We start from the raw sequence: 13,888 nt of genomic DNA, 5'->3' as shown, positions 1-13,888 counted from the left end.
CACTTTCCTGAGTCCCTCCCTTGTCTCAGTATCTTCTCTTTCTGTTGGTCAGTAGAGCAAGTCAGGATTATCATGGTAGGATTAGACACTGATAGCAGGTGACTACTCACACAGACTATAGTAACTGTATACCTGGCAGCGTTGCCTTAACAGATAGGATTACAGCTCTGTATGTCTTCTATACATGGAGAGCTCAGGCTTTGTCAATGGTTTACTGTGTCAGCTTCAGTGGAGCATGGAAACCCTTTCTACTCAACTTGACCGACCTTCAGGCAGGATACGAAGGCAGTTTGAGTTTATGGAGTGTCTTTAGTAAAGACACATGGACATTACTAGGTCCCAAGCTGGTTATTGATAGGGAATTTCCTCAAATAAATCAATTAATAGACAAATTTAATAGACAAAGAAATATGAGGGTGCTCATGTTTCTTCTTCTGGAATTTCTTTGTTACCATTTACCAAACATCTGCATTTACTGGATGCAAAATAAGCCAATTAGGACAATGTTTAACTGTCATTTTAATGCTGAATGGAGCAGTACTCCTGTGGTAATTTCTTCTCTGATCTTTATCATTAAGGCAGAAAACTTTAATATGTTTGGACACTCTTAATGGATACTTAACTTTTAGATCTGAAGTCACTTTTTAATTTTTACAAAAATGCAAAAACTACATTTTTTGCTCACACCAACATCAAACTCCATCACCTTAGTTGCATTTTTGTCTTCTAACAGCTGAAATGTATTAGAGACATAAAAATAGCTGTCTAGCCAGATGGGAGGAGACAGCTGTATTGTTGGCAGCTGTCTAGGGAACCCCTCTAAAACCATCAATGACCCCTGTGGGTCACAAGAACCTAATTTAGCAACCACTGCTCTAAAGGTCTTTGTATAAGGCCTCAGTAGACCCTGATACACTGTCCGTCTGTGGTCTCTTGAGCTCTGCCTGCTGCTCAGCCAGTGCTGAAATATTTTGTCTGCGACTTACCGTGACATTCCTGGCAGCAACAGCAAGTCTTGGGAGAATTTTTGGTTGAAGCGAGAAGTGGTGAATGATTGAGAAAGACCTTCCAAGAGCAACACAGACTGAAATACAAGCAGGAGTTACATTTCTTGGTTTGCAGTCTGATATTTCTGTTCAGGGGGATGTTTAGTGTCTGTTTTATAAGAATGAGAAGAATTTTTTGCATAACTATGTTATAGGAGGAAAGTCGAGTGAGAGCTACAGTCCTGTAAAGCACATTAGAGGTGTGGTTTTGGACACAAAGTCTACAACAGTAACTCTGGAGGAAAAAATGTGCAAAATTTCATGAAAACATATCATATTAAATATGATTGATGGATAGGTCACTTTAAGCTTGTACAGCAGCTTGTAGCATTAGGAAGAATTCACTTTAGGAGGGAAGAAGTGATGAAATTTGAAGCTACCAAAATCTGTAAGCAAACATGGCTTGCATGACACTGCCATCTGAAGAAAAACTGAAAATGCAAAGAGGATTGTTAACACAATGGGATGATAATCCTTAAGGTGGATTTATACTCACACAGCATCTCGGTCACCGTCGTAGGCACCACCTAGCTCTTCCAGACCGGACGTGCACCCCTGCTACGCAGAGCATTACGAGAAAGTACTCCCTTATGGTTGGTCAGTTTTGGATTACGAGTTTCCAGATTTCTGGGTCTTATCGCAGAATTTCTGTAGTAGCTGCCATTTTTAAAAACAGCACCCAATGGATCAAGTTGATGAGAGGATTCCACAAGCTAATAAAGGCACTGGGCACAATTGTTGTTTTAAAACAGAAAATACGTACCGGAACTAAAGTAAACCATGAAAAGAACTCCGACCGGGTAAGTTGACCGGCCGATACCACCCCTGCTTCCACCTTCAGATTAGGAGGAGAAACTGCAACACGACACCAAAACAACGCGTTCCAAAACAAACAAAAGTCTGGGATAACTTCACGTTAAACTTACAAAATAAAATAAATACATGTGAGATTTGTAAAGCGAACTTTGCGTACCACGGACATACGTCTGCAATACTCAAACATTTAAAGAGGAGGCACGTCGGACTTGCATAACAACCTCATGCAAGACATTTAATAATTATGAAATACGTAATCCGATTAGTCGACTAGCCGTTTTATTAGTCTTGACTGATCGACTATCAGAATAGTCATTAGTTGCAGCCCTATTTCTGAATGACTGTGAGCTGGATCCCTTTTGTTCAGGGATCTTGATTTATATCCACTCATTATGGCCACTTTTGAGACAATCATAGACATTTTGTGTGAAGGAAGTTTTTAAAAAGTCAAATATTTGAAAGACATTCATCCCGCTTTAAAACAATAAGTCACTGCTGAGTATAACCATTTAATTAATCAGTAATTATTCCACCCCCCAATTACTTTGCTTACAAATTATATCATTTATTTTCTACTTAAGCTTACCCTGATTGTGCTTCCTATTACGTTTTATGAGCTTATATGTGTTTTTACAGAATAGTGATAGATGTTTGCGACATGTTGTGCCTGCTCAGATCCATAACGCTTTTTGAGTGCAGTCCACTTCTATTCATTCTATTCATTTTTCTCTGCTTCTATTTATCTCGGAATCACTGTTAGTTATTCACCAGAGGCATTCATTCAGTCAGCTGCAGTATTTCATCACACAGTGCTAAATCCCTGCAGCCTGTAAACCCGTCGGTCTCCTGCTGTGTGCTTGTCTGGATATCTGTGAAGTGGGGGCCGGCTAACAGCTTTAGCAGTGTGGAGCTAAGAGGCTAAGGGCGCTATGTTAGGGGTTAAATCGATATTATCCTCTGTTTGGTGGACCAGCAGAGACCAGGGATAGAGAGGGTGACTGATTTCAGGAAAATAAAGAAAGTAAGTGAGTTTCAGGCTTATGTTCCAACAGGGTTTTTCCTCATATTTTCAATTCAGTAACAAAAACACTAAACCAGCAGCTCTCTGGTCACAGATGCAACTCAAGGTCAAAGCCTACATTTCAAAACAGCCTTATATTACATAATCAATCAGCTGCTGTTACGAAATGCAGATACAAGAGCAGCTTTTACCCCCTAGAAGTTAACACTGGGGGATATTTTAATATCTGAATAGCAGGATATTAAAACCTGGTCCTGGCTGTTTTTAGAGCTTATAGTCACCTTCATAATGTGAGTAGATTTAAAGCTCGAAGGCTTTCTTGATTAATTGTTTTACATAGAATGAAAAAAAGATTTAAGAATTTTTCTGGCTTCTTCACTCTGTTTTTCTTTTAATGTGCACTGTACAATGAAAGTGGTTTAACAAGATCATAAAAAAAAAATGAAGTCAATGTGGAATCGTGAGAAGGATTATTCAAGACTTTTGAGTAAAAGCTGCATTGCCATGGAAAATAAATTACAGCTGCATGATGGATACATTATGTTGCATGTATTTGGCCCAGCATTTTGTTGATGATTAGCTGAAAAGTTCCCAGCTTTGTTCTCATGTGAAGCCAGAGAGTCCAAAAATAACGCAAGTCACTCAGCTGTTCATTGTTTTCACGCAGTTCAGAGCTGCCACTTGGAGAAATTAGAGGGATGACTTTAGTCCACATATTCTGTGACATTCTGTACGAACACAGAGGTCACACAGAGTGCTGCAATGATTTTAATAAAAGGATTAATCAGTAGGTTATTACAAGTGTGGTGACATATTCAAGGAGCTGCTGACCCCTGTATTGAAGGGTTTCAATGTCTTTGTTATGCTACTTGTTTACTTGTTTTCTCAGAATAAGAGCTCAACTTTGGGGGAATTTTGGACCCATTTATTAGACGCCACTGTTAACTTGGGGTGGGGATCTTAAGGCACATCACAATTAGATTAGATTAAGATTCAGAAGGTCGTGATGTGAGTATAAAAAGATTATTGATACATGTTGTTTTTCACTGTGTGACTACTTCACTACTAATTCCTAAGTGGAAACGTGTAACATGGTCTCTTGTATTTGTCTTGACAAACAACGAAGAAGAAAACGTACACATCTATTGTTTAATGCAGGAAAACGTCAGTCATCACACCAGAGCAAAACATGGAGCTGCATTAGATTCTAGTGGTCTGGAGTTGACCACATTTCTATCAGAATTTGATGCATTTTTTCATGTCTGATCGCAATTTCTTCTTTTGGGAAAGCCATTTCTCCTGGCTATCATCTTATTACACACACACACACACGTTTTGGTGCTATATAAATGGATCCGAGCTGAATTCATTTTTTTTTTTTAATTTCAAATTTTTATTTCTCTTTTTTTGTTTCAGGCCAGTTATCCTACCTGGGAAGACTTTGTAACTAAAGGAGCAAAGCTACAATCACAGCTCAGGTAAGAAACACTCACGTATAAATATTTTTTGTAAAATGTAGTTTCAGTAGAAGAGGAGCCGCTCCACACTGAACCCGAATACTAACCCTCTAGAAGTTATCTTGTTTGTAAGACTCAGATTTTTAGGTTTTTCCCCCATAAGCAACCATATGATACCATCAAATTAGCACTGCAAGTGTATTTGTGTCTTGCGTAGCTTCTGAAATCTGTCAGTACTGATCAGCACTGACTGCAGTAGAGGAGGTACCAGAATTTACAAAAGGTTTGAACTGATTAAATGGTAGTGCATTGGCTCCAAATACTCGGTCACATTCTTCAAAGGTTTTTCCAAGGAAAATCTTTTAGCTCATGTGATAAACCAGCCAGTTCCTGAAGCTTCTCATTATGCAATCACTTTGGTTTGTATATGAAAGAGTAACCTTTCATTGGGCGTGGTTCTGTTAGGCCTTGTCAGCATTGTGGTTTTGTTTGGTGCTCTCCTTGACTTCACTTTGTTCTGTTCAAACGCCACAGCTGGTTTTCTGCCATGCAAAATATTCAGCCTTTACTTTTAAGCAATTTGGGACATGTTTGATGATTCGGATCTTAAACATGCTTTCTTATTAATTCTGTGGTTTTAAGGAAAATAGCTTTAGCTCCATGTTTTTGCACAGATGCTCAAACTTTGTCACTTTTCACTTACAGGTTCAAGATCCAGCAGTTTCCCTTCTGTTGCACCATTTAATTTATTTTTGCACTAAAAAATGGGTTTAATCTGAATGTACTGATTATTCTTTGTTGTAATTTATATGAACAATGTGCACATGCTGATTCAGTGTCTCTGCCATACAGTGACCCAGTAGCAGGCTCAGTTTAAGAACAGTATAAAAGCCTCATTTCCCTGTAGACCAGTTTACTTTGATAAGCATCACTCTGCCCAATGCAGCCAGTCACAGTCTATTAGCACTGCCAGTCAGGCAGCTACACTCACACACTCACACACACACATGCATGTAGGCCATGCACACTGTTAAACCACTCCAATATTTAATGTTGCTTAAAACATCTGTAACTTATCACTTGTGTACAGAAAGCTTTTATCCAGAATGTAACATCAGTTCTTTATTTTCTTTAAATCACCACAAAAATCAAACTCCTTTTCAGATAAAAACATTAAAACTCGTAAGTATTTCATGAATGTATTTCATGTCTTAACACTGTTGACAGCAGTGGCCTGGGGTGTTATGTTTTCAGGCCGCTCATGAACTCATTATCAATGAGACTTCTCTTAAAGACCTTTAAAGTCAAACTTTTAAAAAACTAATATAAATTTGGTGTTCAAAGATACAAGATCACTGTAACCTCCATAAATTCAATCTATGTCATAACTTGAGTCACCGTGGGCTCAAAAATGTCCAAATATGGTGACAATTTATGTCCGAAATATCCAAACCAAACTACACCTTGATGTGGTGATGCTTTTCATCTATTGATATTTCAGACAATAAAACTATATTCTGTGCATCTAAAGCCAGTGTTTGTTTTTTCCCTTGTGGGCTCCTGTAGTAATGTTTTAGTGTTCATGGCAGAGGGCAAGGAAAGGGACCACAGCATGTATGGATATATATAAAAAGAAGCTTATTTTAAAGATATAAAACACAGTTAGCCCTGATTATGTGTAAGGCTGGGTGATATGGCCTAAAGCTGATATCCCAATAGATTTTGGCTTTACCCTGATACACAGTATACATCCTGATGTTTTAAAATCTCCTCTAAAACACTGTAAATATTTAATTCAACATGATCATGCATAAAAAGACACCAGAAGGATTTACGCAAGCTCAGTGAAATTTGTCTTTATTATGAGTTTTCCCTTTCAACAAACTTTTTATTTAGAACCAGGAGCCTGCACTCAAACATTTATTAAAATCCAGTGTTTCACCGCCTATTATATTAGATATGAATTTTATTTTATTTTCTATAATTACTCAATTAATATCTGATATAATTTTTCACTCACTTATTTTATATTAGAATATTATTTAATGATCTAGATTATTTTAATTTTACTCCAGATCCAAACAGAAATAATCTTAGACTCCCTTTCCTCTAGAACAGGTTTATATGTTGTCCTTTTATTATAAAAACTAAACATGCCGTGCTTCATGCACATGTATGCAGGTGAGCTACACTCCCAAGAGGAGAGAGAGCACATATTGAAAATTGTTGCATCAATCAGACCTTTTGAGGCTTTCCCTCCATGTTGAGGGTGTCAGTGATGGTTTTCTGCACAACTGTCAGGTCAGCAACCTTCCTGATGGTGAACTGGACTGACGGACCATTTAAATGCTCAGGGGTCCTTTTAAAGTGTTTTGGATTAATTAGCTGATTAGAGGGTGGCACTACAACACGCTACAACATCCTTTCACACTATTCTAATTTTCTGAGATTTAGATGTTTGAATTGTCATAAATTGTAAGCCATAATCGTCAAAATCATAAAAAAATAAATAAATGCTTGAAATTTCTCCCTTTGCATTTAACAAGTCTATTTATTAGTTTCCCCCTTTAAGTTAAATTACTGAAATAAATTAAGTTTTGTGCAATAATCAAATTTTTTTAGTTTTAACTGTACTTGCTTTTTAGCCTCACATTCCTGTACCTGCTCTGTTGTGAACAAAACGCGTTACTGGAGGATTCTATTAGGGGTCACATTAGATAAACTGGACTCAATGGGGTTACTACATTTGTAGGGTGTAACAAAATGATAAACATGAGATCGCTGCAGATAAAAACAGCAGCTGTGTTGTAGAAAGTATGTAAGGCTCCTAAATCAAACACGTCATTTTTGTCCTCAACACTTCTTCATTTTTGCTGCTGCTGATCATGTGACCTTATATCCAGTCAAATTAGTCCCAGTACTGTCACTTTGTTACTTGCATGTTGCAGCTTACAGATGCATAGCTTTAGAGCACATTCACACTAGCACTGCTTGGTCTGCTTTAACTGAGCCCTGGTGCACTTCAACAGATGGTCCAGTTTGTTTGAAGCAGTGTGCACAATCGCACGCTGCTGGGCAAAAATCCTGGTCTAAAACCCGGGGAACTTGGTTCTTTTGCATGTGAATCCAGGTGGGGTGCATGAGCAATGTGAAAGCAAAGGACCATGCAGTCAAGCAAAAAGAGAGGAAGTGATGCAGGAAACATGTTGGGTAGCACGTTGCCACTCCTGCTGCTCATACTGGATAGATTCTTGTGAAAACCGTATTAGGTTTTAACACAGGAGTAAAAATAGAAACTTCAAGACCGAATAAATGTATTGTTACTCCAATTTTTTTTGTTTCTTTACTGGCGTTAAATGAGCAGTTTTCAGTTCTGGCCAACCAGTGAGCTAAATTTTTTCTTTCTCCAGTGTTTTGTCTTTTAGTCTGGTTATTTCAGAATTATTTGCCCCTAGCGAGCAGTTGTGATTGCATGTAATTAAAAGTAAGTATGTTTTCGACCTCAGTCCTTACATCAGACCCTCACCTAAACTTCATCAGAAAACATTGCATAGTTTAATCAAGCTTTATCAATAGGAGATTTTGAGCTGGAAATGTTTTTTTTTTCTTTTATTATTATTCATTTGCCCTGCTGATTAAAAGCAACAAGTATTTTCATTTCCTTTTCTTTTTCTTTTTTTTTTACTTCAGTACTGGGATTGTTTTCCTCTTGCAAGATTTTTGTTAGGAGAGGTTTTAATTCATCAGTCTGGAAAATGTTTTAAATAGTTGTTTTAACAGAAACAAGGCAAAACTGCTTTGTTTGTGCTTTTTTTGTTTGCGTGCATGTTTGTGTGAGAGTCAAGTCTTTGGTGATGTTATGAAAGAGAATTTCCGTTGAGGTCAGTCTGAAACACACAGTCATTACCTCTGAAAATGTACGATCAGGTGACACTGTCAGCTGTGTGTGTGTGTGTGTGTGTGTGGGTGTATACAGCTATAGAAAACTTGACTGGTAAGAGACACACACACAGACAAAAGGTCTATTGATAAAGATGTGTGTCTCAGAAGGTGTCCAGTTGCACAGCTAACTCAGGTCTTTGAAGGCAAATGGCTGCTCATCTGGCTCCATCAGTCCTGGTAAAACTAAGTGTAAACTTGTTTATGTTTGTTTCCTTTTGTTTCTTTAATGTCTTGTTTTTGTTGGGTTTTACTTCAGAGCAAAATTAGCTAACATAAAAATAAAGCATTCTGGAAGCTGATCTTAGATCCCAATGACTTCCCATCTGAAAACAGCGAGGATACAGAGGGATAGATTAAAAGTGGGTTTTTTTGTGCTTAAAGTATACATGATACAGCAGTTGGTAGTGCATATTTCTGCACAGTGGTTCAATGAAGGCTTGTCTGGCCTTTCACTGTACACATACTTTTTTCCATCCTTTCAAGACTGTATGATGCACGGCTGCTTGTCATAATAATTTGGTTATTATATTGGAGACTAAACCATTGTTTCCTTGTAGATTGGCAGCAGATAATCTATGGCAGTGTTTCTCAATCCTGGTCCTCGGGGACCACTGCCCTGCATGTTTTAGAGGTATCCTTCTTTAACACACCTGTCTCAAATGAATGGCTCATTAGCAGGCTTGCAAAGAACTTGACAAGCAGTTCAATTAATCTGAATCAGGTGTGCTGGAGTTGGACAGAACACAAAACAACTGCTATGATGTCTGTCAGTGCAGCACCACAGCACTGAGACTGCTCTGACCAAAGTCATTAATGACACATGTTTGAAGACAGGCGATGGAAAAATGTCAGTCTTAGTCTTACTGGACCTCAGTGCTGCTTTTGATACAGTTGACCACAATATATTACTTAAAAGATTGGAGAACTGGGTGGGCCTCTCTGGCACTGCACTACTCTGGTTTAAATCTTATTTAGAGAATAGAAAATACTTTGTGTCAGTAGGTAATTTTACATCTCTGCTGCTCGAGTCCTCACTAGGACAAAGAGAGTGGACCACATCAGTCCAGCTCTGAGGTCTTTACACTGGCTGCCTGTTCGTCAGAGAATAGATTTTAAAGTTCTGCTGCTGGTCTATAAAGCTCTGAATGGTTTAGGACCAAATTACATCAGAGACCTCTTGACCCAGTATGAACCTACCAGAACCCTCAGGTCACCTGGTTCCAGTTTCTTATCAGTTCCCAGAGTCAAAACCAGACATGGAGAAGCTGCATTCAGCGTCTATGCTCCACATGTCTGGAACAGACTCCCAGAAAGCCTCAAATCAGCTGAAACACTTAAATCCAGGTTAAAGACCCACCTGTTCTCTGCTGCATTTCACTAGTTTTTATTTAGAAATCCAGATCGCATTTGGTTCTTTTATGCTGAAATCTTAACTTTATTTCGTTATCTGAGCTTTTTCCTGCTGTTTTTATGTAATCAATTTTATCTTTTTTAATCTTTGTTTTTCTTTCTTTTTTTTTTCTTTCCATGCACCTTGCTGTAATGTTTTTATGTTTTATGTTAGCACTTTGAATTGTCTTGTACATGAAATGTGCTATACTAATAAATTTGCCTTGCCTTGCCTATGGCATGCCTGATATCAGGCTGCTTTGGGAACCAGTGATAAGCAGGGCTGAAGTGCAAACTCATGTCTGGTTGGTTTGTGTCGGCAGCTCCTTGTCCTCCAAATGTGGTTTTAAGTTGGGTTTTATTTTAAATGTTTTAATTTTGTACATTAAAGTATTTTCTGAGCCAGTTTGGACACTCTGAAGTTCCTCAGAAGTAGATTTAGATTATGGGCTGTATGGGCTATGTAAGTCTGTGTATCTGAAGTAGGGCTGCAGAATATTAGGAAGACGTGATATGCGATAACACTGTTGAAAGTTGCAATGACAACATGAGCTGCGATAAATAAAATAAATTAAACTGCTTTGTTGATGTTTTCTCATACCGAGCTCCACTTGCAAAACTCTCATTCACAGAAGTCTGCTGAACTTTATAGCCTGTGCTATAATAATGCTGGTAGGCGTGTTTTAGCTAACGCTAGATTTTAGTAATTTTTTAATAAAAATAATTTGGTCAGCAGCACAAACAGATACCATGGTGTCCTTCAGCCTAAAGACTAGAAATAAAATAGAAAATTGACAGACTTTCAAATGTTTAAAGATGTTTCTTTAATGCGGCGCACAAACACGGCGCACAAACTTTCAGATTTATAAAAGCGTGCACACGCACGCACGTCCCGCACCTGTTTCCATTCATAAATCAGAAAGAACTCTAAAGTAGGCGCGTGTGAGAGAATGCCTTGCTGTGTCCTTGTGGTGGCCATAAAAGGTCAGGTGAACACTTATAATAAATATTCATCATATCATTTCCATGATGGCTCAGGACGGGACAGGAGGGAAGGAAGAAGTGGATTTTTTCAGAACGTGAGACTGAGACCCTGATGGACCAAGTTGAAAAACGTAAAAAGGTTTTATTTGGTCGCCATGGTGTGGGCATTACCAGTGTCAGAAAGGAAGAGGAGGGCAGCAGGTGGCAGATGCTGTCAACGTCGTGTCAGAAGGCAAGACACGCCAGAGGCCTCGGATGGTGCGGCTGGATATCTCAGTTAGCAGGGCATCTGTCTGCCATGCAAGAAACCGAAGTTTGAATCACACAGGGGTGAATCGCTTTGGAAAAAAGCGTATGACCGTACTGATGCCAGTAATTTAGTAATTTGTTTTAATTTATAAAATAAATATGTACAGATACATGAGATTGGTAGCAGTTTATTTAGTGTTAAATATTTTTTCTTTCTAGTTGCTGGGTGTTCCAGCTGGGTGGGCGGTGCAGAGGGACACAATCACAGATATTAACGAGGTGACCCAGGAGTTGCGGGAAATAAAGACCATCTGGACAGAATTTAGAATAACACTAAAAAATCATTGTGTAAGAATAAATAAATAAAAGGAAATCCACCTCTTGTGTGTTTAAGCGTTGCATCACTTCTAGACCTCCAGTCTGCATCCCGCTCTGCTGGAATGAAGGACCAAAGCTTACTGTTTGCATTTTCTTTTACTGACCGCTACATGCTGGCAGCATATTTTAGTGGTTGATGTTCTTATTAATACCATCTCCCTTTTTCTTGAAAATGGTTGGGGTTCTGAGTATTGATATCGAATGTGCCTCTTCATTAATTTCTGCAAATAACTTTACTGTATAACATTTGATGTGAAAGGTAATAGTGGATTGTGCACAAATGTGTCACATTTCACATCATTTCCAGGAGATAACTTTTGAAGCTAGTTGCAGCTTTAGCCAGGAGTAATCACCTTGTTTCTGCCTCCCGAGCTTGGTTTGGTGGTAGAAGCAGGAAATTTTAGCAGCTGCTTCTGTCAGTTTTCCCTGATGGTGGAGGCAACAGACCAGAGCAGCACAGAAACATCAAAGAAATGTTGCACTTGAGGTACAAAAAGACCAGACAGAAAGACAAGGAAAATAACTGTTGTTGCTGTGGGCACGGTGTTTAGTTCACCTGGCAAAAAAGCAGTCCCATAGGTTCAATCCCAAAGTCTCCCTGACCCACTTCCAATCTACTTGCTGAACAATAAAGGACACTAGAGCCCACACAATGTACGAGAAAGTAAAACACACTCGTGTATGGAACACACGTTACACAAATACATCACACACACACACACAGACATGCATATATATATAAAATAAAATTTACTAAGCATTTTGAGATGTAGGTTAATTAGCAAGATGTTTCAGGTTGTGTCCTAACATTTTAATTTCCCTCTGGGGAAATTCTAACTACTTTTCTTTCATTAATTTGCATTTTACACATAAAAAAAATTTGTTTATATCTATTTTTTTTATATTTCCAGACAAAAATGTGATATTACTTGTGATTTTAATGGACTTGGGTACTATGTTTTCTGTTTATCTTTTATTCAGGACAACCATCGTGGTTACTGGAGCCTTTTTGGATGCTTTTCAGAAGGTGGCAGACATGGCAACTGGGACCAGAGGTGAGGACACACACATAAACAGATAACACAGAGAAAGAAGCACACACAGGTAAACACAGTGTTGTACAGTTTTGTAGGACTAGACCAGAAATTGGTGACGATGTGACTCTTCGATTTTATGTTGGTAAATTCTTCTTTTTTAAGATTTGGAATTTTTTTTTTTACTATAGAAAGTTCTGTCCATCATTGTATACTGCATGCTCCCACTCTGTAAGTCGGTGAGAGAGAGGAAGAGGCAGCAGCATCCATGAGCTGCTGGCTCATGGATGTTGTGTTGTGTTGTTGTGGTTTGTTAAGCCGATGCAGACTATGCACTGTGCGTGAGAGAAGATAAGACATGCTGTTACATCAAGCTTTTCCTCCAAATGGTAATTTTATATTTAAAAATAGCATCAAAGTAACACATTGTTAATGTTTTTGTTTTTCCATTTCTTTTTTCTGTCAAAAGATTTGGCTGGAAACTGCAGATGAACCCAAAACAATGAATTCTGGGCTTGATCTTGTTGCTGTTGTGTTATCGACTGTGAGCTAGACAAATTAAGATGGAAGTAATCAATCACCATAAACAAATAGTGTGCTACATCACACGTAGTGAACCAAAAGAAATATATTCCCTCTATTTTTATGTTCCTTTCATCCCTCCAACAGTCTAATCTTTATATGCACTTCCTTTTTTCATCATAAATAGAGTTCATAAGGAAACAGATTGGCTCTATTTACTTTCTGGACAGGCTGCGGAGAAAGATATTGTGGAAACCATTGTGCTACTGACTGATGAAAGGTGCCAAGACAAAAAGCCCTAGCCAGACCTCATTGCATGCTTTTCTTTTCACGATGCTCCTTCTGTAGTTAACAAATTTGCTTGGTCGTCTGCATATATTGTTTATATTGAGAACCGTAGGTTACAGTGGAGCCTGACGGTGTAACCATCTACTGTCATATCCCAATTTACAAGCTATTTATGACTTACTTCTGCTGAGTAAAGTCCTCCAACTTTGGTTCTGGTTAAACTGGTGTGAATGCTGGCTGGCTTGCCAGAAAGCAGCAAGGTTCTGAGACCCCAAGGTGAAGCAAGAGCCAGAAACATATTGATGTCCATCTGAAAGCACAAACAGATACACAGTCAACTTAAATGTGACTGTGCACTTGACCATAGTTAGACGTGCTGCTCTCTATGAGATGATTCTCATCACAGCCGCTTCACACTCGGCTGCGAATCGCTCCAGTGAGAGCTGGAGATCACGGACTGATGATGGTGTCCCCCGGAGTACCCCCCACAAGAGTCCCCCGGGGGACACAGTCGAATGCCTTCTCCAAGTCCACAAAGGACATGTAGATTGGTTGGGCGAACTCCCATGCCCCCTCAAAGACCCTGAAGAGGGTGTAGAGCTGGTCCACTGTTCCACGACCCGGACGAAAACCACACTGCTCCTCCTCAAGCTGAGGTTCGACTATCCGATGGACCCTCCACTCCAGCACCCCTGAATAGACCTTACCAGGGAGGCTGAGGAGTGTAATCCCCCTGTAGTTGGAGCACACCCTCCGGTCCCC

General features: G+C 39.0%; 1 protein-coding gene across 2 annotated transcripts in view; it reads left to right on the top strand.

The window, feature by feature from the left end:
* The window catches only part of mtss1 (MTSS I-BAR domain containing 1), a 75,035-nt gene that overhangs the window by 21,234 nt on the left and 39,913 nt on the right, over positions 1-13,888 (top strand). For both annotated transcript variants that reach the window (XM_041981482.1, XM_041981480.1), the window contains exons 2-3: positions 4,300-4,361; positions 12,264-12,337. In XM_041981482.1, coding sequence (XP_041837416.1) covers positions 4,300-4,361; positions 12,264-12,337 — 136 coding nt within the window. The remainder of the gene's footprint in view (positions 1-4,299; positions 4,362-12,263; positions 12,338-13,888) is intronic.

The sequence above is a fragment of the Melanotaenia boesemani genome, chromosome 3 (assembly GCF_017639745.1).
Source record: "Melanotaenia boesemani isolate fMelBoe1 chromosome 3, fMelBoe1.pri, whole genome shotgun sequence".
Lineage (NCBI taxonomy): Eukaryota > Metazoa > Chordata > Actinopteri > Atheriniformes > Melanotaeniidae > Melanotaenia > Melanotaenia boesemani.
This window is presented reverse-complemented; position numbering and strand designations above follow the sequence as displayed.